This window comes from Neomonachus schauinslandi, chromosome 5, assembly GCF_002201575.2.
Source record: "Neomonachus schauinslandi chromosome 5, ASM220157v2, whole genome shotgun sequence".
Taxonomy (NCBI): Eukaryota; Metazoa; Chordata; class Mammalia; order Carnivora; family Phocidae; genus Neomonachus; species Neomonachus schauinslandi.
The window spans coordinates 76,700,178-76,723,597 of NC_058407.1; the positions used below are offsets into that span (position 1 = coordinate 76,700,178).

The 23,420-nt window shown below is 40.1% G+C and overlaps 1 protein-coding gene across 2 annotated transcripts in view; it reads left to right on the top strand.

Moving 5' to 3' along the window:
- TMTC1 (transmembrane O-mannosyltransferase targeting cadherins 1) overlaps positions 1-23,420 on the top strand; it is a 255,645-nt gene that overhangs the window by 29,202 nt on the left and 203,023 nt on the right. For both annotated transcript variants that reach the window (XM_044914902.1, XM_021690623.1), the window contains exons 3-5: positions 3,283-3,356; positions 6,339-6,515; positions 10,099-10,305. In XM_044914902.1, coding sequence (XP_044770837.1) covers positions 3,283-3,356; positions 6,339-6,515; positions 10,099-10,305 — 458 coding nt within the window. The remainder of the gene's footprint in view (positions 1-3,282; positions 3,357-6,338; positions 6,516-10,098; positions 10,306-23,420) is intronic.

A 23,420-nucleotide genomic window follows, 5' to 3' on the forward strand; every position in this document is an offset into this window, starting at 1 on the left:
TTTAGCCATATCCAGGTTTCTCTTGGTGTAGATTGGACTAGAATTTTGCTCAGTATGTGACTTGCTGTCAATCCCTATGCAAGTATATAATTAAATTATCTCCTATTTATATTTTTAACTAATATATTTGATTATCTAATAAAGTTAAATTAAAATATCATACATATAAGCCTTAATATGAAAAGATGATTTCTATAAGCCCCACAAGAAAACCTGTCTCAGCACTGAGTCCCACCCACCTTCTCTGCAGGGAAAAGGAAGAAAAAAGGACACCCACATTGAGTGGGCACTTCGTATATATCATCTTATTAATCACAACAGTAACATGCGGTGGGGGTGTTATGCTCATTTTAAAGATAACAAAATGGGGGGCACCTGGGTGGCTCAGTTAAGCATCTGCCTTTGGCTCAGGTCGTGATCTCAGGGTCCTGGGATCAAGCCCCATGTCATCGGGCTCCCTGCTTAGCAGGGAGTCTGCTTATCCTTCTGCCTCTGCCCCTCTCCCCTGCTCGTGCTCTCTCTCTCTCAAATAAATAAATAAATAAAATCTTAAAAAATAATAAAGATAACAAAACCAAATCCCAGAAATTAAAGATAACAAAATTGAGTCTCACTCAAATCACAAGAGAAGGAGTCTGTATGCAAGCCTTGGATGGTCTAGCTACATGCATGTGTCATTGCCCCTCCTTTAGGACTGCAAAGTGTGCTCATTATATGAGAGTATTTATAGGTGTATTTCCCAGAACACTGTTTTCTGCTATTAATTATGATTGATTCTCTAACACAGTGGACTACAGGTCCTGGATGGTTTGGGTGATGCAGTTTTCTGTGCCTGAAATGTCAACCCTGTTCCTTCCCCTTGTGAGCTCTTACTCATCTTTAAGATCCAGCGCATACATGGCCTTCGTGAGAAGCATTCTTTGAACCATACCCCATTTTTTTCCTTTACAGTTTTATTTCTTGAATTTCAAAAAAATCAAGAGAAATGCTCGCACGTTTTAAGTAGTAGTGGACTAACTAACACAAAGATTTATAAATAGCTGTCTGTTCCCCACTCTCCCTCCACTTCAGTCCCTTTCTTAAGTAACAAGTTAAAAAAAATTTTTGAACCTCAAAAATATAATGACCATATACTCATTGCCCAGATTCACCAATTTTTAACATTTTACCACATTTGTTTTCTCATTCTTCCTCTCTTTTCCCCTTAATATATAAAAATATTATTCGTATTCTGAAACATTTAAGAGTAAGTTGCATAATTCATGCCTCTTTACATCTGAATAATTTAGTTGTATATTTTCTAAAACCAAGACCATTAGTCATATTTCTCTTTAGTCTCAAGTTTGGAACAGTTACCAGTCTTCATTGTCTTTCAATAATATAATTCACAGCTTTAAATATAATTTAAAACTTATATTTAGTATGTATATTATAAACTGTTTACATGATATTTATTATAACATTGCAACTGATGTGTAATATGTTATTTCACATGATTATTATTTATAATACATATGTGTTGTATAACTTATAACCCATGATTTATAGTATTTATATTTTCTAAACTTCCTTATTTATATTTTATATTAAATTTTTATAATGTATAAGTATAAATAGCATAACTCTATTGTATGTAAATACAGAATATTGAAATATGTAAAAATATACAGTATATAAAATAGAAATACATAATATATGCACATGTAGTATATTATGTAAGCATAATATACATGTAATATGTACTAATATAGGCAATATTATAATACATTAGATTATAGGAGTTGTAATGTATTTAGTAAATCATGATACAATATAAAGGAGGAGATATTAAAATATTAATGATATAAAATTATGTAGAATTGTATTTTATACTTTATTAATATAAAATATATGTATTTATATATTTGATAGAGTGTTCCTCACCCTGGGTTTGTCCGATGTCTTCTCCTGATTATATTCAGGTTATGTATCCCTGGCTGGAATTTGACAAAAGCAATATTGTGTCCCTCTCAGGTTATCACCTGCAGAGAGACATGCCACATCTATTTGCCCTTTATTGGTGAGGTCAAGTTTGATTCCCCAGTTAAGGTGTAATGCATTTTCTCCATAGTATAATTATTCTTTTTACTTTTTTATTTAACAAGTAAATTCTTTGAAGGAAGTGCGTTGAAGCCCTATTAATACTCCATGCTTTATTAAACCTTTACACCCTAGATTTAGCATCCACTGGTATTTTGTGATGTCTCTCGCTCATTCTAATCTTGAATCTTTTGGATGCAAAACGGCTATTTGCCAACCACACTATTCCCTCCACTATTTCCTCCTTCATGAACTGGCTTTTCAATGTAAGGAAGAGCTTTCTGTTTTTTCCCATTCACTTGCTTACTGTTTTTATGTATGTACTTATATGTGCATTCATTCATCCATCCATCAATATCAGGATGCACTCATGGATGTCTGTTTTTTTTTAATGGTTTGTTTTATTATTGTCCTTATTTATTTTGATGTTCAAATGGCCTGATATTTGGTCAGTGGGAGCCCCTTGTCACTGGCTTCTGTGTCCTTTTAACATGTACCTGTCACTTTTTGCACACTTTCTTACCTTCTAACATGACAAGATGATCCAAGCCCCTCTGGTATCTCCTTAGCCTCAGCCCTGGAACCGGCCACTTCTCCAGGGAGCCCACGTTCTATTTAGTGGAGGAATGGTTGGTGGTCAGTGCCAGGATGGCTCTTTGCTACTGAGCTATCTTGTTTTTAGGCTCTTTCAGGGACAGAACTAAGAAGCGCGCGCACACACACACACGCACACATGTACGTGTGCTCACATGGTGATCATGAGTTCATACTCATTCCTATTTTTACCAGGATTATCATTTCCTAAACTTATTTTTTCCTAGTCCTCTGTAAATATCCTCTGCTCCAGTAGCACTCTGGTACCAAAGACTGGTGCAGTGTCTGGCGCTCAGTCATTGCTCAAAAAATATTTTTGAATAAACCAGTAAATGAATAAACCTTGATGATCTGAATTGCCCTTCTATAGAAGAATGGTGAAAAATGAAATTAAGCATGAAAATATTTTCCCTTCCTTCCTCTTTTTCTCCTCCTATAAACTTATTGTTATATATATGATAACCAGAGGTGGTTAGTCATATGTCAGATTTGAAGAACAATGTGTTTTCTCATTTTATCATACTTTACATTCATCTAAAAACGAATGCATTTCTGTAACCATTTTCTGAAAGCCATTTTCTGAGGTCTTTATTTTTTCAAACTTTCTAGGTGGCTGGAATTGTTGGCAGAGCCGATGTGTTAGCATGCCTGTTCTTTCTGTTGGCCTTTCTCTCCTACAATAGGTAGGTATGGCTAAGAATGCCCTTCTCTGTGGTTGCAATCCTGCTTTCCCCTGGGGAATTTCTGGGGTATGGTGTGTGTGTGTGTATGTGTGTGTCCCGCACGCGCAGACTTTGAGCATCTATCTGAGAAAGGAGGGAGGTTTCTTGGCAGCAAAATGCCCAGAGAGCTTTGTGGAGACCAGCATAGAAAATCCCCCCTTAGCAAATGCAAGGCTGCTCTCTCTTCCATCCACATTCTGAACCTTGCCATCGCCTTTTAAAGGGAACTGCTCTCCCAATGTTGGGAAGCTCTGGCTTCTTGATTATTCTTACTTGTCATTTCTTACTGAGAATGGAATTTGAAAGCTCCGAGCCAATATATATTGGGTGTAAGTCCTCTCTTCTGTTTGGCTGTGATTTGTTTAATTCCTCCTTTTTCATTTTGGTCTTAATTTTTTTTCCTCTTTATTATCCTCACTAAAGTAGCTCAGAGCTTAAAATAACAAAGGCTGAATTGGAGGTAGTATTTCTTAACTGTGGTTTTCTAATTTATACATTCTTTAATCAAAATACATAAGTTCCTTACTTTGGGATGCTGAAAAGCAATAAAATAATTTCCCATTATATAGCCCTTAGTCCCCAAAGTGCTCAGATTCTCACTTGAGTTGTGACATATCCACATAGGGAAAGGGGCAGGTTAAAAAGAGAATGGGAGTGGGGTAGATGGCTCAGGGGGTGGCCCAGAAGAAAGGGGGCCAGTGAATCATGTCACCCTACTTCATGGAGGGATACCTGGCTAGGGATTTGTGAATGTTGATCTTTGGATGAGTTAATTGACCTGCCATCTTTCAGAGCCCAGTGACTCTGAGCAATACAATTCTAAACAAGTGGTTCTCACTATGGGGCAGTTATGGTCTTCCCCTCAGGACATTTGGGAATGTTTGGAGACACTTTCGCTTGTTGTTAAGTGGAAAGGTGCTACTGGCATTTAGTAAGTAGAGGCCAAGGGTCCTACAATGTGCAGGACAACCCTTACAACAAAGCACCATTTTCCCCAAAATGCCGGTAGTCCTCAGACTGAGAAACCCTGTTATAAACCAGTTTAGACCTTGGATGACCAAGAATGAAAAGAATAAATTCTTATGGAATTTTGGTTTAACGGGTGGAGCCTTTTCTTAGTACAGGTTTCCCCCGCTATCCGAAAGTAGAGCGTTTCTGTGAACACCTTTTGTAAGCTAAAATGGCCTCAAGTTGAAGAAACAGTGGTCATTAATTGATATGGAAAAATTGGGGGCATTCCAAGACCCCAAAAACAACTTCTCTTGGGCTTTTTCTGATACCTTCGGACACATCTCGCTAATGGATGAACAGACTAAATGGAGATGAAGCACGGATGCTCACACAGTTCAAAGCTCTGGAGGCTGGGTGCTGAGATGCTGAGTGTGGCCTTGGGGATGGAGCCGATTGGCAGGGCCGCTCTGCTGCCTGGGGGGCACACCGCTTCTGTAACACTCCTACAGAAAAAACACTAAACACTGTTTTTGCTTTTCACCTTCTTTCATAAAAGCAAAAATCCTCTTCGGATTTCTTCCTGTTACAGAAAATAGGGACTCATGTAGGTCTTTCATTAAAGTAACGTGAACTTGTGAAAAGTGGGGGGTACGTGTCCAGTACTAGTCTCCTAGGCCTGGCTTTGTGACTCAACACTGCATTGCCAGTCATTGGAAATGGTATTGTGAAAAATCTTAACAACGGAAGCCCAAATTCACCAGGTAATTCTTTGCTGTTTAACTCTGGTATTAGAACAAGATTAACAGTTCCCTTTTGGTTTAAACTTACTCTCTTGGGCTTTTTCTGTGTGGATGGTACATTCGGGAACATGGTGAGGCCAGCGTTGTGTCCATCTATCTCTATGTGACAATGAGCCATGGGATTACAGTTTCTACTGTGCATGCCATTCTCACTCTTAGCAGTTGAAACTTGTAGACCAGCTTCAGAAAAAAATGTATATCCACTGCAAATTTGGCATATAATTTTAGGTCATTGTTCCAAGACATAATACAACTAAGGTGTCCTAACTACAGAAATATTGGCCTTTACTTCAGAGGAGTAGGGGCAGATGGGTGTGACACTTACTGAAGGAATAGTGATGTTTTTGGGTGTGGGCTGATTCTATGTTGTAAGTTGAAAAAAGGCTTTATAGCTCGGGAAGATTTTTGAAAATCCCTCCTGGAAATTATACTGAGAAAAAAAATTTACCTAATACATCCCCTTGGAAAATAAACTTCAAAATACCAATTAACCCAAAAAAAGAAAAAGGCCAAAACATCTGTATTTTCATCACAGAGGAAATGAGGATTATATTTCGGTATATGTATCTATATCCACTGACTGATTTATGTACAGAAGCATATGAAACACCTTCACCAAAATAACAATAATGATGATCACCACTTCGCATGTAGTAAGTCATTTATTTAATTCTGCCTACATTTATTTAATTCTGTAAGTCACTGTGATCCTATTTCATACATGAGGGAACTGAGGCACAGAGAGGTATAATAACCTGCCCCATAATACCCAGTTAGCTGCAAAGCTGTGATTGGAACCCAGGGAACCTGGTTTCAGAGTTCATGCATAAGCTTAGTAATCTGTATTATTCACTTAAAATATATTCACTTAAACATCCTTCCATGCTACTAACTATATCTCTATGGTAGCACTTTAAGTGGTTTTTTAGTGTCCATTTGTTATATGTCATATTTTACCATAATTTATATGTACCTTAATTTAAGTACCAAGTTCAGTGTTGTTGGGCATTCACTTTTTCTCATCTTTGCAATTTTAAATAAATCTGTGATGAATATTCATGAAGAAATATTTGTTCACCTGCTTATTTAGAATACAATGAAACTGGTTGTTAAATCTAATTTTTAAAAGTTAGTATTTCTCAGTGACTCACATTTCTTCTTAGGTTAAAAGAGCCTTGATCTTGTTTTCCAGGAGTGTGGACCAGCATCATATTGGGGAATGTTTCCCTCCCACCACTTCTCCCTTCTTCTTGCTGCTCAGTTTGTTTTTGGGGACCTGCGCCATGCTGGTGAAAGAGACAGGCATCACGGTGTTTGGAGTGTGCTTGGTTTATGATCTCTTTTCCCTATCCCACAAGCAAGAGAAATCGTAAGTCATTTTAAAGTTTGGATATCAAGCAATGTATGTGCAGAGAAGAATTACTTAAATCAATAGCTTTCAAACTCTCAGTAAAAAAAAAAAAAGTATAACATTTTGTTAAACGTAACCTCGTCTTAGACCATAAATTAATAAGGTTTGTTTTGTTAAGATAAATGTGTTAGATATTTCAAACCCTTCACACTTTATAAAAATCAATGAGGACTATAAAGATTTTGTGAGCCCCAAATTTGGAATTGGAAAGTATCTATGTTAATTGCTAAGTTTATGTTGCTAGATTGTTTTGGTGGCATATTATTAAGAAATCCTGATTCGCAAAGAGAAGTGGTTGCAAATGGGGGTAACTTTCTTAACAGCTTGCCTTGAATCCCTGCATTCAAATGAGCGTTACCCATCAAAAAGCACTGCTAAGTTGGGTCTGCTTACTTGTTCTAGGGATGATGCTGTTACCTAAGAGTATTCGGGAGTCTTGTTTTGGAATTGGAATTCCACAAAAGGCCACTTTAAACCATACATGTTATATTCAAATTAAAGGTCAAGTTTATTTAGTAGCCTATTTTCACTTAAAGAGTTTAAGCACATTCATTATATCTGTGGATTATAGATGGTAAGAATGCTATGGCATATTAAAAGTTGAAGCACACACTATATTTTTCTTCCTCTTTCAAATCCATAATTACTAACAATTTGCCATGCAGACCCCATTTTTCGGTAATTATAAGGCCCTTACTTTTGAACTTTTAAAAAAATGTGGTTGATTTATTCTTCTGCTTCATCCGACGAAGAATTTTAGCTTTAAAAAATACCCTGCCTTTTTATCCCATTCCCTACCTCTTTATACTCCTTGACATAAAGATAAGAGCAGTGTTATTGAGTGGCAACAAGCTGAGATGAGCCATTACATTCTGATCACCTTCCTGCCTGGGCGTGCTTAGAGATAATTTAAATAGACTTTAGTGCTCTATTGGCTCTCTGTAAATCTCAGAGGCGTGTAAAAGGAAGGAGCTCGGTTATCATTTTGACCTAAGCTCATGCCAAGAAAGCTGTGAGCCTGAGGACCTCCCCTTGGCTTATATAAGAATGCCTTGCCTCTCTATCCTCTTGACCAATGGGAGGGATTGCGGTGCCGGCCTTATTTTTTATAGGATGACCTAGCAACCCGTCCTGTTCCCGCTTCTTCTTGCCTCCTCTGTAGCTCTGCGTCCTAAGCCCTTTCTGCTTTGCCTCACTGACAGCAGAAGGATGTGACGACTGACTGCAGACCCCTGTGGTCCAGTTCCAGAGCGATTTTAACCTCATCCATGAAGTCATGTGTCCTCTGGTCTCGGGACTCTCCAGCCCACTATATACTCCTTTCTGCTTCATCTGGTCGCTGTTGAGCCAGGCTTTTTTCAAAGGGGATAATTGTCTCTTTTATTTCTTTAAGAACTGTTCCTGGCCTTCCTAAATACTAAACCGCGGGAAGTTCTGTGGGAGGAATCATACTGCTGATACGTAGCCCCGAAGTTGCACAGTTCATAGTCCCTGCTTTGCTTTTTAGTCGCTTTTGGCTCTCACCAGCCGCAGCTCTGCATAAGTGGAGACATTCGTTCTTTCCTTCATCCTTCTATCCACCCATTTAACACATACTCATTCTGTGCCTGGCCAAGAACAAGAGAGATTTCTTCCCTCCAGGGGCATATACAGTAGTGGGGGAGCCAGACGTTATCTAAGTCATTACACAAGTAACTGATGACAGTTGCGAACAGCGGTCGGGACAGAGAGCATGTGCCGGGGAGACCTGGCCAATAACGGTTAAGATCTCTTGAGTCCTGGCCACATGCCAGGCACTGTGCCATGCCTTGCAGGCATGAAGTCACTTAATGCTCAGAATAACTGTTAGCCTCATTTTATGGAGGAGAAAACAGAATCACAGAAAGTGACCTCTCCAGAGTCACCGAATCTCCGGGGGAGCCAGGATTTGGATCCCTGTCTGTGTGACTCCGGAGCCACAGGCTTGCCCCCTGAGTAACCCCAGCCTCTGTGGACGGAACACAGAGCAGGGACCTAGAGACCTCCCAGGACATCTGCTGCCCAAGGCCTGGGCTCACATTTGTACCATGAGATCAGCTCAGACGTTCTGAGTGTCGTGAGGGTCGTGACCCTTTTGAAAATCTCACGGAATTGTGTGCCCTTTCCCAGAATAATGTACACACACACAGTTTTGCACCAACTCTTCGGGCTGTCCTCCCACTTTATCTGTTCATTTAGAGTAAACATCTTGGCATTAGGTTTTTGTTGAGGTCTTTTATCATATGATTCAGGCACCAGGAAAGAAATGGTAACAAAAACGAATGTTGGAAGCCCTTCTACATGAAGGACAATTTATTCCCAAATTTTAAGATTGGGCCACAGGAATGGAGTGGGATTTCTTTGATTTGACATCACCATTAGGAAGAAACATTTTCAGTGAAAGATCAGCTCCCGAAAGTTAAATTTCTTTTTACTTTTCTTTCTTTTCTAAAAATTTGTATATCATTTCCAACATGCAGAGAGTAACATTCCTTGACTCCAGTCCCTAACCTCTTTCTCTGAGAGTAACCACCGTCCTGAATTCGTCACTTTTCATTTCTATGATTATTTTTATGCCATTACTTAATATGTATTTACCAGTGAATATCAAGTAGTATATTTTTAACATTTTCAAACTTTTTATCAATAGTATCACTAGCTTTTCATTTAACATTGGGATTTTGAGGTACATCGTTGTGGATATATTCAGTTTAACTGTTGTACAGTATTTAAATATCACAATTTATCTGTTTTTCTGGATTTGGAATTTAGTTTATTGGTACATTTTTTGCTATTTTAAATTATGCTGCAGTGGGTTTTGTGTGTGTGTACGTGCAAATACATGTGGGTTTCTCTCAGGTATAACCATAGAAGTAGAGTTGCTGGGACCACGGATAGATGCACATTCACTGTGTCCTATATTGAAGGGTTGCTCTTGAAATGATTGCAACAACGTCTGAGAATCCCCTTTGCTTTGCTCCACATTTTGGGCATCACTTCGTAGTATCAGATGTTTTAATTTTTGCCCCTTCGGTGGTTATGAATTCTATCTCAGAGGATTAATGAAAGAAAATGTAATCAAGGTACATTGGATAGATCAGCTATGAACAGTATTTTATAAGATCATAATTGTGTAAATCCCGAATACCACTTCAACCAAATATTTTGAAAGAAATCTATTTGGAGGACGAGGGGTGAAGAAGAGGGTGTGTGAATGTGTGTGTGTGTTTGTGTGCATGTGCGTGCACGCACGTGTATGTACGTGTTGGTGACCATGTAAGAGGGACTGAGACCTAGTCTTCTAGCATAGTAAGGCTAAGTTCTAAAATAAAAAAATAATGTTAGAATTGTGTTATTTTTAAAACATTGTGATACATACCAGAAACAAAAGAGCTAAAAGACTTGAGAATGGTTGCTTCCAGGGAACAGGACTTGGGAGTGGGCCAGGGGACTATTATTTCTTGTTGCAAGCCTTGTCATTCTGTTTGACTTTCTTTCTCCTCAATGCCGCATGCACAATTAGGAGCAATGGGGTCATCCATCAGTGCGGCCCACAGCAGCCTTCGAACCCTCAGCCCCCCTCGCTGCCTGTGCACCCTCACCGGGAGAATGGGAAGCAGCATCGATTTCCTCACCGAGGAGCTTGGGGTGGCTGCCACTCCCCATCGCCACCAGAACCCAAGAGCAATGGATTCCCAGTGTCTCCTCGAGCTGTGTGGTCCATGATGAGGTACTAAGCTGGGCTCCCCATGCCCATTTTCACCCTCCAGCACCACCTGGTGTAGCGTGGGTGGGCAGGAGAAGTAAAGTACTGAGTGAGTGTTTTGTGACTGCCCCTCTCTCTCCCTGTTTCCCTCCTTCCTCCTTCTCTTCATTCCTCCCTTTCCCTGAATTAGATTAGGTAGGAAAGGAGTCGCTAGAAGCAGCAAGTAGCTGCCCTGCTGTGTGCCTTGATTTGGAAGCACGGGGTGAGGTATGGGTCTGTGAAGCCGCAGTTAAGAAGGACAGACACTAGACTGTGTCCCTGGTGGAAGAACCTTGCATTGGAGAGCAAGCACCCTGGGAGTGTGGGGGAGGAGTGTGTGCTATGTTCTCCTGCTCCCTCCCCCCACTCTTCGTGTGTGACAGGAATTTATTACAGCACGAGTATGGGAGGAAGCCCAGGGGACTCTGCTTCTCAGAAATGTTTTTGAGGTTACAGCACAAGCTTGTCTGAAGCATGTAGTTTTCTTTCTTTTAAAAAAATATTTTGACCCAGCTATGAAAATTAACATAGATTCATCAGAACAGGCCCTCACTAAATTAGGTTGCCTCTGAAATAACTCGAACCATGGGCAAGTCAGAATTTAATAAAGATGAAAATTAGATTCATCCTATTAGCACTTTACCACTTCAGATTGCAGTTCTTATTTCTCTGTGCAGTCCCTGAAAACTCTCATTTCAGAGTCTTAATTTCCAGTTATTTCCACTTTTGCCTGTTTTTGGATCTTGCTCCGTTCATCATTCCTTCATCAACAAATGGCTATTGAACATCTGTCATGTGCCAGGCACTGTTCTAGGCACCAGGGGTGTCCTGGTAAGTAAGGAGGACAAGGTCCTTTTTCTTATGTAGCTTCTTTTGCAGTAGAAGAAGACAGACACTAAATAACCACCAAGGAATGGATGGTGTGATGAAGAGTGATGGGCCGGCCTGGCTGGGCCAAATTTGGGTTGGTTGGTCAGGGAAGGCCTCCGGAATCCTTATAATGACAGGAGGAGCTCGTCCTGCAAAGACCAGCCAAGATCTGGGCAGAAGGTTCCAGACTTGGGATAATGAGCAAGTGGGAGTTGGAAGAGGCGAGGTCAGGGAGTGGCCAGGCCCAGATAATGAAGGGCCCTGTTGGCCACGAAATGAAGTTTGGGTTTTATTCTGGGTGAAGAGGGAAGACTTTAGAGGTTTCTTGTTTGTTTGTTTTAAGTGTTGAGAGAAATGATCACATTTCTTTTTTAAAATGTTCACTGGCTTCTTTGTAGTGCTTGATTAAGGGGGCAAGAATAAAGCAGGGAGGAGGGTTCGGAGAATTTTATACAGATTGAATGAGAAGAAAAAGGTCTTGGCCAAGGGTGACAAGGACTGGGATGAAATGCTATGTTGGAGTTGGGACGTCTTTTGGATATAGGTCCCACAGGACTTGCTGATGCTTGGGATGAAGGGAGGGGTAAGGGAAAGGCAGGAAATGAGGATTTGGGGGTTTTTGGCTTCAACAGTTGGGTGAATGGTGGTGCCAGTTACTGAGATGGGAAGGCTAGGGGAGAAATAGGTTTTCTGAGAGTAGGAGGAGGATGAAATCACAGAAATAAATGAAATTCCTGTGGAAGGAAGAAAAGAGATAAGAGAGAGTCCTATCATTGAGGAAATCTTGACTTTCTTATGGAGGGCCATGGAGGAAAAGACAGCATTTTAGGGAAATTGTAAATTTTTTAAAGAAAGGCCAAGGAGGAGAAAAAAAAGAGGAATTAGTAGGATATTGGAGATTTCAAGGTGGCTTCAACATGTGACTCTCATGAAGGAGGGACCATGTTGAACTTTGCTCACATTTGTACCCCCAGTTACTTTAATAGTGTCTGGTTAATTGTACTTGCTCAAATATTTGTGAAATGACTAAATTAATGAATTGATGGGAAGAAAGTATTGGAATTAAGCAAAGAAAGAACATTGTCAGTAAATTTGGCAATGAAGGAATGGTGGAGGGGTGCCTGGATGGTTCAATTGGTTAAGCGTCCGACTCTTGGTTTTGGCTCAGATCATGATCTCAGGGCCGAGCAATCGAGCCCCGCGTCGGGCTCCACACTCAGCGGGGAGTCTGCTTCAGGATTCTCCCTCTCCCTCTGCCCCACTCCCTGAACGTGCTCGCTCTCTCTCAGATAAATAAATAAATCGACGAAGGAAAGAAGGAATGGTGGAAAAGGATGCTATCTGGAGGTGTGTTAGGTTTTTGTTTTCATATTTTAAATTTGATGGGTGTGTGTGTGTGTAGATAAGTTGTAGAGAGGAGAGATGAAGACATGGCAGCAGAAAGGGATGGGATGAATTATGAATACCAGGGGGGATGCTGCTCAATGTCTAATACCTGGCTCTCCAAAGAAAGGAAAGCCTGACTTGCAGAGTTTGCCAATTTCCCATAAACACTTCTACCGTGGCTCATTTCAGGCTACAGATGTGGTGATGCCACTGACCGTGGAGTTGGGGGGAGATATGCTAGAGCCCACCATTGTACAGTATTTCCACTGCCTCACAGACCACAGACATAATCTCAAGAGCAGAGATCATAGTAAAATGAAGTAAACTAATGAGGAAGTGATGAGCTTTGAGTGGTTATCACCTTTGTTTTTGTTTTTGTTTTTTTTTTTTAGATTTTATTTATTTATTTGACAGAGAGACAGTGAGAGAGAGAACACAAGCAGGGGGAGTGGGAGAGGGAGAAGCAGGCTTCCCGCTGAGCAGGGAGCCCGATGTGGGACTCGATCCCAGGACCCTGGGATCATGACCTGAGCCGAAGGCAGACGCTTAACGACTCAGCCACCCAGGCGCCCCTGGTCAATTTCTTTTTAACATAATGAACTGACCATAGCTTTTGCTAAGACCTGTGCTACCTTTGGATGTCGGTGAACTGCAGACATGCTTAGTGAATGTTAGGCACTGGAGAAAGGAGACGAGTGATTGCTGTAGGCATTTGTCTTCCTGTAGAGAAAGAAATATTTTACTGGGAAGGGTGAACAAATGGTGGTGTTTTGCTAGAGTGATGGAAAGGGTGGGAAATTTCTTTTAAAAAACATTAAAATGTGAATTAAAAAGTTATTTTTAAGTCTGTGTTGTTGGGTTTCTTTATTAGGAACTGTGTTTATTGCGATACTATCATTAATGTGCCTTTAACGTTCATTAGTAGGGTCGATTTACCCAAGCTGGGCTTTTAGATTCTTTTAGAGTAGCTTTTCTGAAATATGGAACTTACCAGAAAAGTATTCTCTTGTGTGGATAGAGAACTAAAAGAGAATTGTTTTTTCCTCTTACTGTTTCCTAACCATTAGTTGAGAGCGGTATCATTCTTTTTGAACCACTCCTAGAGTATGTGGTGAGGCAGGAATTATCTTGATGAGTTCATCTGAAAGCTTATTGTAATCTGCTTTGGTTCTTGAACTGAGCTCAGCACTAAAATGGATCATTTCAATAAAGTGTTCCTTGGATTCATTCAGAACTTAGCACTAAAAGCTTCTTCCAAATAAATCACATGCTAAGGAGGCAAAATTCCTTTTAATTTATGGATAGCAGTTGGTAGAATTCCTAACTGCTGACAGCCCCGGGTTCATTCTGTTTAATCTTGACTGGGTACTGATTCTTGGCAATCTTCGATCCCCTGTGAATTTCAGTCAGTAGATGATAAGTTCTTTCCTTTCTCAGTGTAGAGCAATCAAGCTTACGCATCTGCTTTCCAACTGGATGCGCAGGGACATATGTTGAAAGAGAAAACTATCAGAATGTAGGCATTTCTGGTTGGCATGCAATCTTGTCATTGCCACAGTAGGGCTCTTCATAGAAGAGGATCCCGGGCCTCCTGCTTTTCCATCCCCTCGCCAGCCCCTGTATGGAGCCCTCTACCTCTGTCCTGTGTGCGTAAGAGGCTGGGTGGCTTCCAGGCCACCAAACAGCTCTCCCTTCTTATTCAGAGCACAGCAAGGGCTCTTAGGATGTATAGGGAGTTTACTGCTGATTTCTTTGCTCTTTTCGTTAATGCTACTGACATCCAGCTTAATAATTTTTTTTTCTTTATCTTTTTAAGTGTTAGGCTGCTGAGAGGTTGTAGAGTGATTATAATAGCAGTATCAGTTCATCTTAACATTGTAAACACTCAGCGTGTATATAAATAACTCTTTCACCAGAACCTTGTGCGACACCAGGCGATCCGCTCTTGGTGGCTTCAGATAATTTGGTGGGATTTTCAGTTTGTTGTTCTGAAAAGAGTCTGCCACACGTTTTGATCTGGTAATATGTTTTTGTAGAGTAAATGTAAGAGAATTTTAAAAATATACCTGCTTGAGAAAAACTTTTTTTTTTTTTAAATTCAAGAAGGGTTTGGAGGGGGGCGCCTGGGTGGCTCAGCCGTTAAGCGTCTGCCTTCGGCTCAGGTCATGATCCCAGGGTCCTGGGATTGAGCCCCGCATCGGGCTCCCTGCTCGGCAGGAAGCCTGCTTCTCCCTCTCCCACTCCCCCTGCTTGTGTTCCCTCTCTCGCTGCGTCTCTCTCTGTCAAATAAATAAATAAAATCTTAAAAAAAAAAAAAAAGAGCTTGGAGGGACTTTTGTGGAAATTGTGGAAATACAAATGACTTGAAAATTCCCTATTCAGAAGCAAGCATCGTGATCACGCTTTTCAAAATCAATGTCAACCCTCGCGTTATCACTATCGCTCCCACGGAGTGTGTACTTAACCAACCGCCAGAGACCGTGTTACATACAGGTTTTATGGGCAGCTTACAATTTTCGTTCTTAGAAAAACCTATGAGGGAGACAGTGTATAAGGACCATGGGCTCATACCAGAGTGCCTGGGTTCGAATTCTGTCCCACTGCTTTCCAAGGGTATATGGGACGGTCTTTGGCCAATTCCTTCAACTGTCTGTGTCTCCCGTTTCCTCGTGGGTAAGTGGCAGTCATACCCGTACCTACCCCATGAAGTTATTGTGAGGAACAAATGAGTTCACATAGGAAAAGAGCTTACAGTAGCTTTTCATTAATAGTAGTGCTAGGATTTAGCTCCTCTTCCCCCTCATGCTTATTTTATGCCAAAGCCAATGTGGAAGAATTATTGTTTAGAAATCTTCCTTGTAGCACATTCACCTTTTCTTTGCTATATTTATGAAAGAAAGTGGCATAGTCTTGATTTTACTTGTTTGTGATATTTATTTGTTTCCTCTTTTTTCCAAGAGTTTACAATATTTTAAAAGGAAATGCTTACTCAGGAAAAACATTCTTGTACCCATGATGGAAAGTTCACTGAAGTTTAGCAGGATAATAGAATTCTCCTCTTAACACTTACTCTTGACTGATGAATACCAGGCTCATTATGAATTGTCTCAAAGATGTGTTTAGAGCTATTCTTAGTTTATGAGACTAACAGTCGACTTTTTAAAATTCACAGTTTTATGTTTTTAGAATTACTACAGAATAAGACATCACTTTAGTAAACAAATCATTAGGTTGAAAATAAAATAATAGAGACTTAATTTATCAGTTTTTTAGGTAGGTGATGAGATAACCATATAGGAAGATGTGTTTCACGTTGTGGATTTATGAATTTTTAATGCCATTCATGTTTTTCAAACCATGAGCTTTATTACATTATATATAATGTAGAAAATACGTATTGATTTTGAAATCACCCAAAGCAGCAGTCTCCATGAGAAGCCTGGCATTAAAGATTTGCTTGTAATGATTTAACCTCTAAAAGTATTGGTAAAGTGTTTAAAGGGAACATAGTATGGATTTTTAGGGAATGAAGGCGATTAATATATCATAATTTGGAAAAAAAATAAAACCGACCAAACCCAAACAACCAGCCAGAGTTGGATGGAGGGGAGGAAGAACGTTGGTCTCATGTTAGGAGCAGGACATACCCTCAGTCCCTAATGAGTAAACAATACATTTCAGCTTTTGAGTGGTAGAGCTTTTAGTTCCTGACAGCTAAGTCTTTATCATAGATTTTTTTTCATACTTTGCATTTGGCTCCTTACATAATTTTTCCTTGTGAGTGTGAAAGGAATGTGACTTTGTGAAAAGAATTATGATCTGTACTGCAATTACGATGAATTTTTTTGATTTAAAAAATTTATCTAGGGGCACCTGGCTGGCTCAGTCAGTGGAGTGTGAGACGCTTGATCTCAGGGTTGTAGGTTTGAGCCTCACACTGGGTGTGGAGATTACTTAAAAAAAAAAAGCTTAAAAAATTAAAAATAAATTAAAAATAAATAAGTCGTCTATTTAATTACAGTTCGGGTTTTCATGCAAAGTCAATGAAAGACTGTGCATTTATCCTCAATGCAATTTGTTTCTCTCTTCTTTACAGTGTATAATTTACAGCTGCAAAGGATAGGTAAACCTTTCAGATAAATCAAGATTGGGTGCCAATCTCCAGTTATTTTTAAGCAGAAAATACAGGTATGATAATAGCTGATGGCAAAGAGAACATGATGTCTTGAAACTGTCATCATTGTCCCTCATTGCTGTTTGTGAAAAGTCTCCGCAATGTAAGGTTGCTGATAGGTTTTTTTGTTTTTGTTTTTTGGAAAGGGAAGAGTTATTTCCCAGGGTGGGCTGTGGGTGTAAAGAAATGGGTAGTGTAAGGAGCCTTGGCCTGGTTGGTGGGGAAACTGGGTTCACTCTAATTCTGATTTGCTGGGGTCCTTGGGCCAGCTACTTGACTTCCATGGATTTTTGTTTTTCTTACCTGTGACATGACACAAGGGAGACAGGGTGGACTGGTTTCCGGTCATCTGATACTCTCTCTGAGATCTGTTTTGGCCAGACCCCTTATGAGACTGTGCTGTCGCTGTTCCTCTTTGTGTCTTCCGTGGGCACGTGTGTGGTTGGAAGGAGGTTGACCCTGAAAGGAGACGACACGGAGAAATGACCATCATGAGGGGCTCTCAGAAGTAACTAAACAGATGGTGGAGGAAATTTTGCTAATGTGCATTTTGTTATTTTCTCATTTCCTTTTCCATCTTGAATTTTTGACGACCTGAAGTCTTTAGAACTTAAGTCAAATGTCTTGATGGAAACTGTCAATATGGGAAAAGATTAAATTCTGCCTTTAGTCATCCTAGTTGTAATCAATGCTGTGCCTTTGGGAGCTGACTTCTGCTACCTATTCAGGGGCAGTTTGTTGATTCATTTCATTAATAAACATTTATTAAACACTTAGTATAAAAATGTCTTAGGGATCATTTGCTTGCAAAGAACAAAACCTTTTGAAAACTTGCTTAAGCAAAATTGGGGTATTAGTTAGAAGGACACGCTGGAATGTCATAGCACCCCAGCCTGGGAATTGAGTCTGGGTTTAGGACACAAAAACTGGCAAAGTCAGCCAGTTTTTTTTACCTCTTTGGGGCTTCGTGGTCTCTTGCTTTTTAAAAAAAATCCATGTTTTTGGGGCGCCTGGGTGGCTCAGTTGGTTAAGCAACTGCCTTCGGCTCAGGTCATGATCCTGGAGTCCCGGGGTTGAGTCCCGGGATTGAGCCCCGCATTGGGCTCCCTGCTTGGCGGGGAGCCTGCTTCTCCTTCTGACCCTTCCCCGTCTCATGGTCTCTCTCTCTTTCTCACTCTCTCAAATAAATAAAATCTTTAAAAAATAAAAAATAAAAAATCCATGTTTTTTTTTTCCTTTTCCCCTATTTTTAAAGACTGAACTTTTCTTAATTTGATGAGTGCAGGGCTGCCTCAATCCTAGCTTCGTATAGCCTCTCAGTTCAATTCTGCGTAAGAGATGGACTGACTCCAGATTCCCGAAAAGGAGACTGATTGACCCAGGGTCGATTTGCTTACAGCCCAGGGGAGAGGCCATACAGATAGAAAGATAATGTCACCCGTGGTGGTAAGTGCAATTAGATATCTGCTGTATCTTCAAGATGAGACAATGAACTGAAAAAAGGCAGGATGGCTTTCCAGGCAGAAAGTACAGCATGAGGGAGGACACCGCAGCATGCACCTGCAAGCGTGTGTGTGTGTGTTTGTGTTTATGCATATGTATACATCCATGTGTGCTTGTGTGCGTTCAGGCATGTATGTATGTGCGCATGTGTGTGTGTGTGTGTGTGTGTGTGTGTGTACAACAAGTAAATCAGGACTTGAGTAGTGGGAGATGAAGCTGAGAAGGTTGGCAGGAGCCCTGTCATGGAGGAATTTGGGAGAGATGCCGAGGGATGTTGACTCCAGCATATGAAGGGCAACAACAGATGCAGTGGCATTGCTCATCTTTGTTTTAGGCTCCTGCGTATGAGAAGTCTGATCATAAGGCCGGATGGAACAAATTATTTAAGTGAAGATTAAAAAAACTCAAACCATTTGATATTAATTTATATGATTTTGAGAACGACAAAGCAGTAATTCTGATATTTTTAAGATAATTGAATCCTGCATATTTGTGAAAGCTCCATATTTTCTCTTTATCCGTTAAAATTGTACATTATATAAAATTTTCTCTACACATTTTTGTAATTTTGGAAGAATTCTTATATTTAAGATAAGTTACTAGGAGCCTTAAGATTGCATTTGCCCATGGTAGGAAGAGGCTGTACCATTTATCCACACCTATTAATTGATTTAAGCCTTTTTGATTTATGATTTTCTTCTAAAGAATAGGAATTAATGGAAACTTCAGAGAGGTGATAATCCCTTCCTATTATGTATTCAGTATGCTAAGTTTGATATAATTTTGATTTCTGGTTTCTGATTAAAATAATCATTTCTTCTTATGTATATTGTGTCCAAGCAGCTGTTGTGTTTTGGATTGGCACAGATAATTGCTTTTCTACTTGGCAAAGAAAATGAGCAGATGCAAAACAAGTATCTTTTTCTGGCATGATCGATTGGAAGCTCTGCAGCCCAGTGTTGACGACGTTTTCATAAGTGAAAGTGCAAGTGCAGCTCAATGTCAGACTGCAGCTATTAACTGCCAAGTGTTCACTTTGGCCAAGACAAATTTTGGCCAAATTTGTATATTTGACTTAGGTTTTGAGCTTGAAAATAAGAAACACAGTTTAGTTTTCACATAAGGAAAATAGTATGTTGACATGAAGGTCTCTATTGATGCAATTGCCCCCAAAGTTCATTCTAGAATTTCCGTCTTTGTTTACCTTTAATAGTGGTAGAGCAACGGTGTGCTCAGTGGTTAGGTGCATGGCTCCTGGAGTCACACAAAATGGAGTTAAGTCCCAGATTTCTCATTTAGTAGCAGTATAAACTTGGATTAAGTGATTTCCACATCCATAAAATAGGAATAATCAGTTCTTATAAATGGCATGAAATATTTAAAGCATGAGGCCCAGTACAACACAGGCCCAGTTAGTACTTGTACACTAATCTGAAAATGTCCAGTCTCTGCATTTGGGCGTGGGGGAGATAAACTGTCTAATATATCTGTTCTGGCTTAAGTAGTCATTGTTTCATTCCACTGGGAGGTAGAAGAGAGCCAACGTGGATTGCCTATTTCAAGCCGGGAGAGAAACTTTTGTCACCAAGTCCTTGGGAAGTAGGTCTTCCCACTACATTTACGTATATGGGAAAGGCAAGGCTCACGGAGGTTGCATAATTTTCACATCATTACATAGCTAGAATGTGGAAGATCCAGGATTTGAACCCACATCCATTTGATTCTGCTGTATCGGTTAGCAAGGTCAGGCCCTTTACAGTGTTCCCTGGAAAGATTTACAAGAAAATTCTAGAAAGGACTATTGTGGGGAAGTCAGAAGTACACTGGGAGCATCAGCCTGTTCCCCTTTTTCCTGCATTTCATGGAGCCCGAGTGCTTTACCCCATTTTACATGTTGGGTGCTGATGAAGCTGTGGTTGGCTCCTGGCCATGACCTCATCACGCTGGAGGTAAGGGGGATTTCGCTGTTTATAGCACCCAGCTTAGCACTTTTTAGAAAACTGTTCTTCACTTTAAAGTGAAATGCTAGGTGGGATATGTCGTATTTCATCTGTAAGCAGTCATTAAATACCATTTTTCACAAAAGTTCTGTAAAGCAACAGTGAGCTAGCTGTTCAGTAATAGATGCAGTCCTGGATCCCTGATTATTGTATCTGCTGAGTTTTCTGCTGGATGGTTGTGTTGCTCTTCAGGGAAACATCTCTATGTGTGACATTTCTGAAAGATAGATCTTGTGGGAGCGCCTGGGTGGCTCAGTCGTTAAGCGTCTGCCTTCGGCTCAGGTCATGATCCCAGGGTTCTGAGATCGAGCCCCACATCGGGCTCCCTGCTCGGCGGGAAGTCTGCTTCTCCCTCTCCCGCTCCCCCTGCTTGTGTTCCCTCTCTCGCTGTGTCTCTCTCTGTCAAATAAATAAAATCTTCAAAAAAAAAAAAAAAGATTGTGTATATGAGAGAGAGAAAGGTAGAGATAGTATTGCTTTGTGGATTTTTTAAAAAGATTTTATTTATTTGAGAGAGAGAGAGAGAGCATGAGTGAGGAGGGGCAGATGGGGACGGAGAAAGAATCTGAAGCAGATTCTTCACTGAGCATGAAGCCCGATGCAGGGCTTGATCCCATGCCACGAGACCTTAGCCTGAGCCAAAACCAGGACTTGGACGCTTAACCAACTGAGCCACCCAGGGGCTCCTGCTTTGTGGACTTTTGATTGGGACTTCTAAAGTTAATGTATATCGGAATATTACTCAACCGTAAAAAAGAATGAAGTCTTGCCATTTGCCTTAACATGGGTGGGCCTAGAGGGTATTAATTAAGTGAAAGAGAAAGAAAGAAAAATGCCATAGGCCGGGTGATGGGTATTAAGGATGGCACGTGTGGTGATGAGCACTGGCTGTTGTTCGCAACTAATGAATCATTGAACACTACATCAAAAACTAATGATGTACTGTATAGTGGCTAACTGAACATAATAAAAAAAGAAAAGAAAAATACCATAGGATTTTACTTAAATGTGGAATCTGATAAACAGACAAACAAAAATGAACAAACAAAAGCAGAAAGAGACCCATAAACACAGAGAACAAACTGACGGTTGCCGGGGGTGAGGGTGGCAAAATGGGTGGAGAGTGGGAGGTTCAGGCTTCCAGTTCTGGAATGAATAAGTCATGAGGATGAAAAGTACAGCATAGGGGAATATAGTCGATGGTATTGTAATAGTGTTGTATGAGGTCAATGGATACGCTTGTGGTGAGCGCAGCATACCGTACAGAGTTGTAGTTGTTGAACCACTATGTTGTGCACCTGAAACTAATGTAACATTGTGTCAACTACACTTCAATTAAAAAAAAAAAAGAAATCATGTAAAGAAACTCAAATAAAGCCCTATAATGAGTATGAGAAAAAAAGTTCTGTCCCTGAAGAATTTGCTGTTACGGAAATCCAAAACAGTGATGAGTACTTTGGGAAACTGACCGTTTGCTATCCTGGATTATAAATACAGAAACACAGGAAGTCCAGATACCTTATTATGAACTCTTAGTGCTGATCAATCATGAGGGTCCCCACTGAGCGTGCGTAGGCCATAGTAAAACTCCATCACCAAGAGAATCTCAAAAAAGAAATAACTTGCTGAACCTCAGAAAAAACAAACATGAACTATAGATTTTAAAACCAAAATCATGAACCCTACTATGACACTCTTAAGATAAAGGAGAAAATCAGTTGGAAACTTTCACTGATACACTATGGCCCAACAATTTTTTCTCAACTCATCATTCATCATTCAATTGATGACTCACTCATTTGTTCAGTAATTATTTATTGTCTACCTGTTTTGTGCCTAGTAGGGAAATAATGTGGAACAAAACAACACATACATGAGAAAAAAAAAAAAAAACCCAGCAGAGTTAATGCATATCTGTGAAACCATTCACTGCGGGCATGCCAAAGCAATTCGTTGTAGTCACAGTGATACACTAGCCAGTCATTGTTGTTTTTAACTTAATTTTTTTAGAGCAGTTTTAGGGTCACAGCCAAGTTGAGAGGAAAATACAGAGATTTCCCATCAGCCTGCCCCCACACATGCATAGCGCCCCCATTATTAACATCACTCACCAGAATGGTACATTTATTACTAAAGATGAGCCTACACTGACATAGCACCCATTGTTCATAGTTTACATTGGGTTCATTCTTGGAGTTGTACATTCCGTGGATTTGGACAAATGTATAATGACTTGGATTCATCATTGTAATATCGTACAGGGTATTTTTACTGTCCTAAAAATCCTCTGTGCTCCCCTATTCATCCCTCCCCAGCTCCCCATCCCTGGCAACAACTGATCTTTTTACTATCTCCATAGTTTTGCCTTTTCCAGAATGTCATATAGTTGGAATCATATGGTATCCGCCTTTAGAGATTAGCTTCTTCCTCTTAATGATATACATTTCAGTTTTCTCCATGCTTTCTTATGGCTTGATAGTTCATTTCTCTTAGTGCTGAATAATATTCCATTATCTGGATGTCCCACAGTTTATCCATTCACCTACTGAAGGACATCTTGGTTACTTCCAAGTTTGGGCTGTTATGAATAAAGCTGTTATAAATATCTGTGTGCAGGTTTTTGTATGGGCATAAGTTTTTAACTCCTTTGGGTAAATACTAAGGAGTGCAATTGCTGGATCCTATGGTGCATGTATGTTTAGTTTTGTAAGAAATTGCCAAACTTGGGACACCTGGGTGGCTCAGTCAGTTAAGCATCTGCCTTGGGCTCAGGTCATGATCCCAGGGTCCTGGGATCGAGCCCCGCATCGTGCTCCCTGCTCGGCGGGAAGCCTGCTTCTCCCTCTCCCACTCCCCCTGCTTGTATTCCCTCTCTCACTGTCTCTCTCTGTGTCAAATAAATAAATAAAATCTTAAAAAAAAAATAAAGAAATCGCCAAACTGTCTTCCAAAGTGGCTGTACCATTTGCATTCCCACTAGCAGTGAACCAGAGTTCCTTTTGCTCCATCTCTTCATCAGCATTTGGTGTTTTCAGCTTTTGAATTTTGACCATTGTAAAAGGTGTATAGTGGTATCTCGTTTTTTTTTTTTTTGTAGTTTTATGGTTTTATTTTTTTTATTTTTTTTTTTTTTAAGATTTTATTTATTCATTCAAGACACAGAGAGA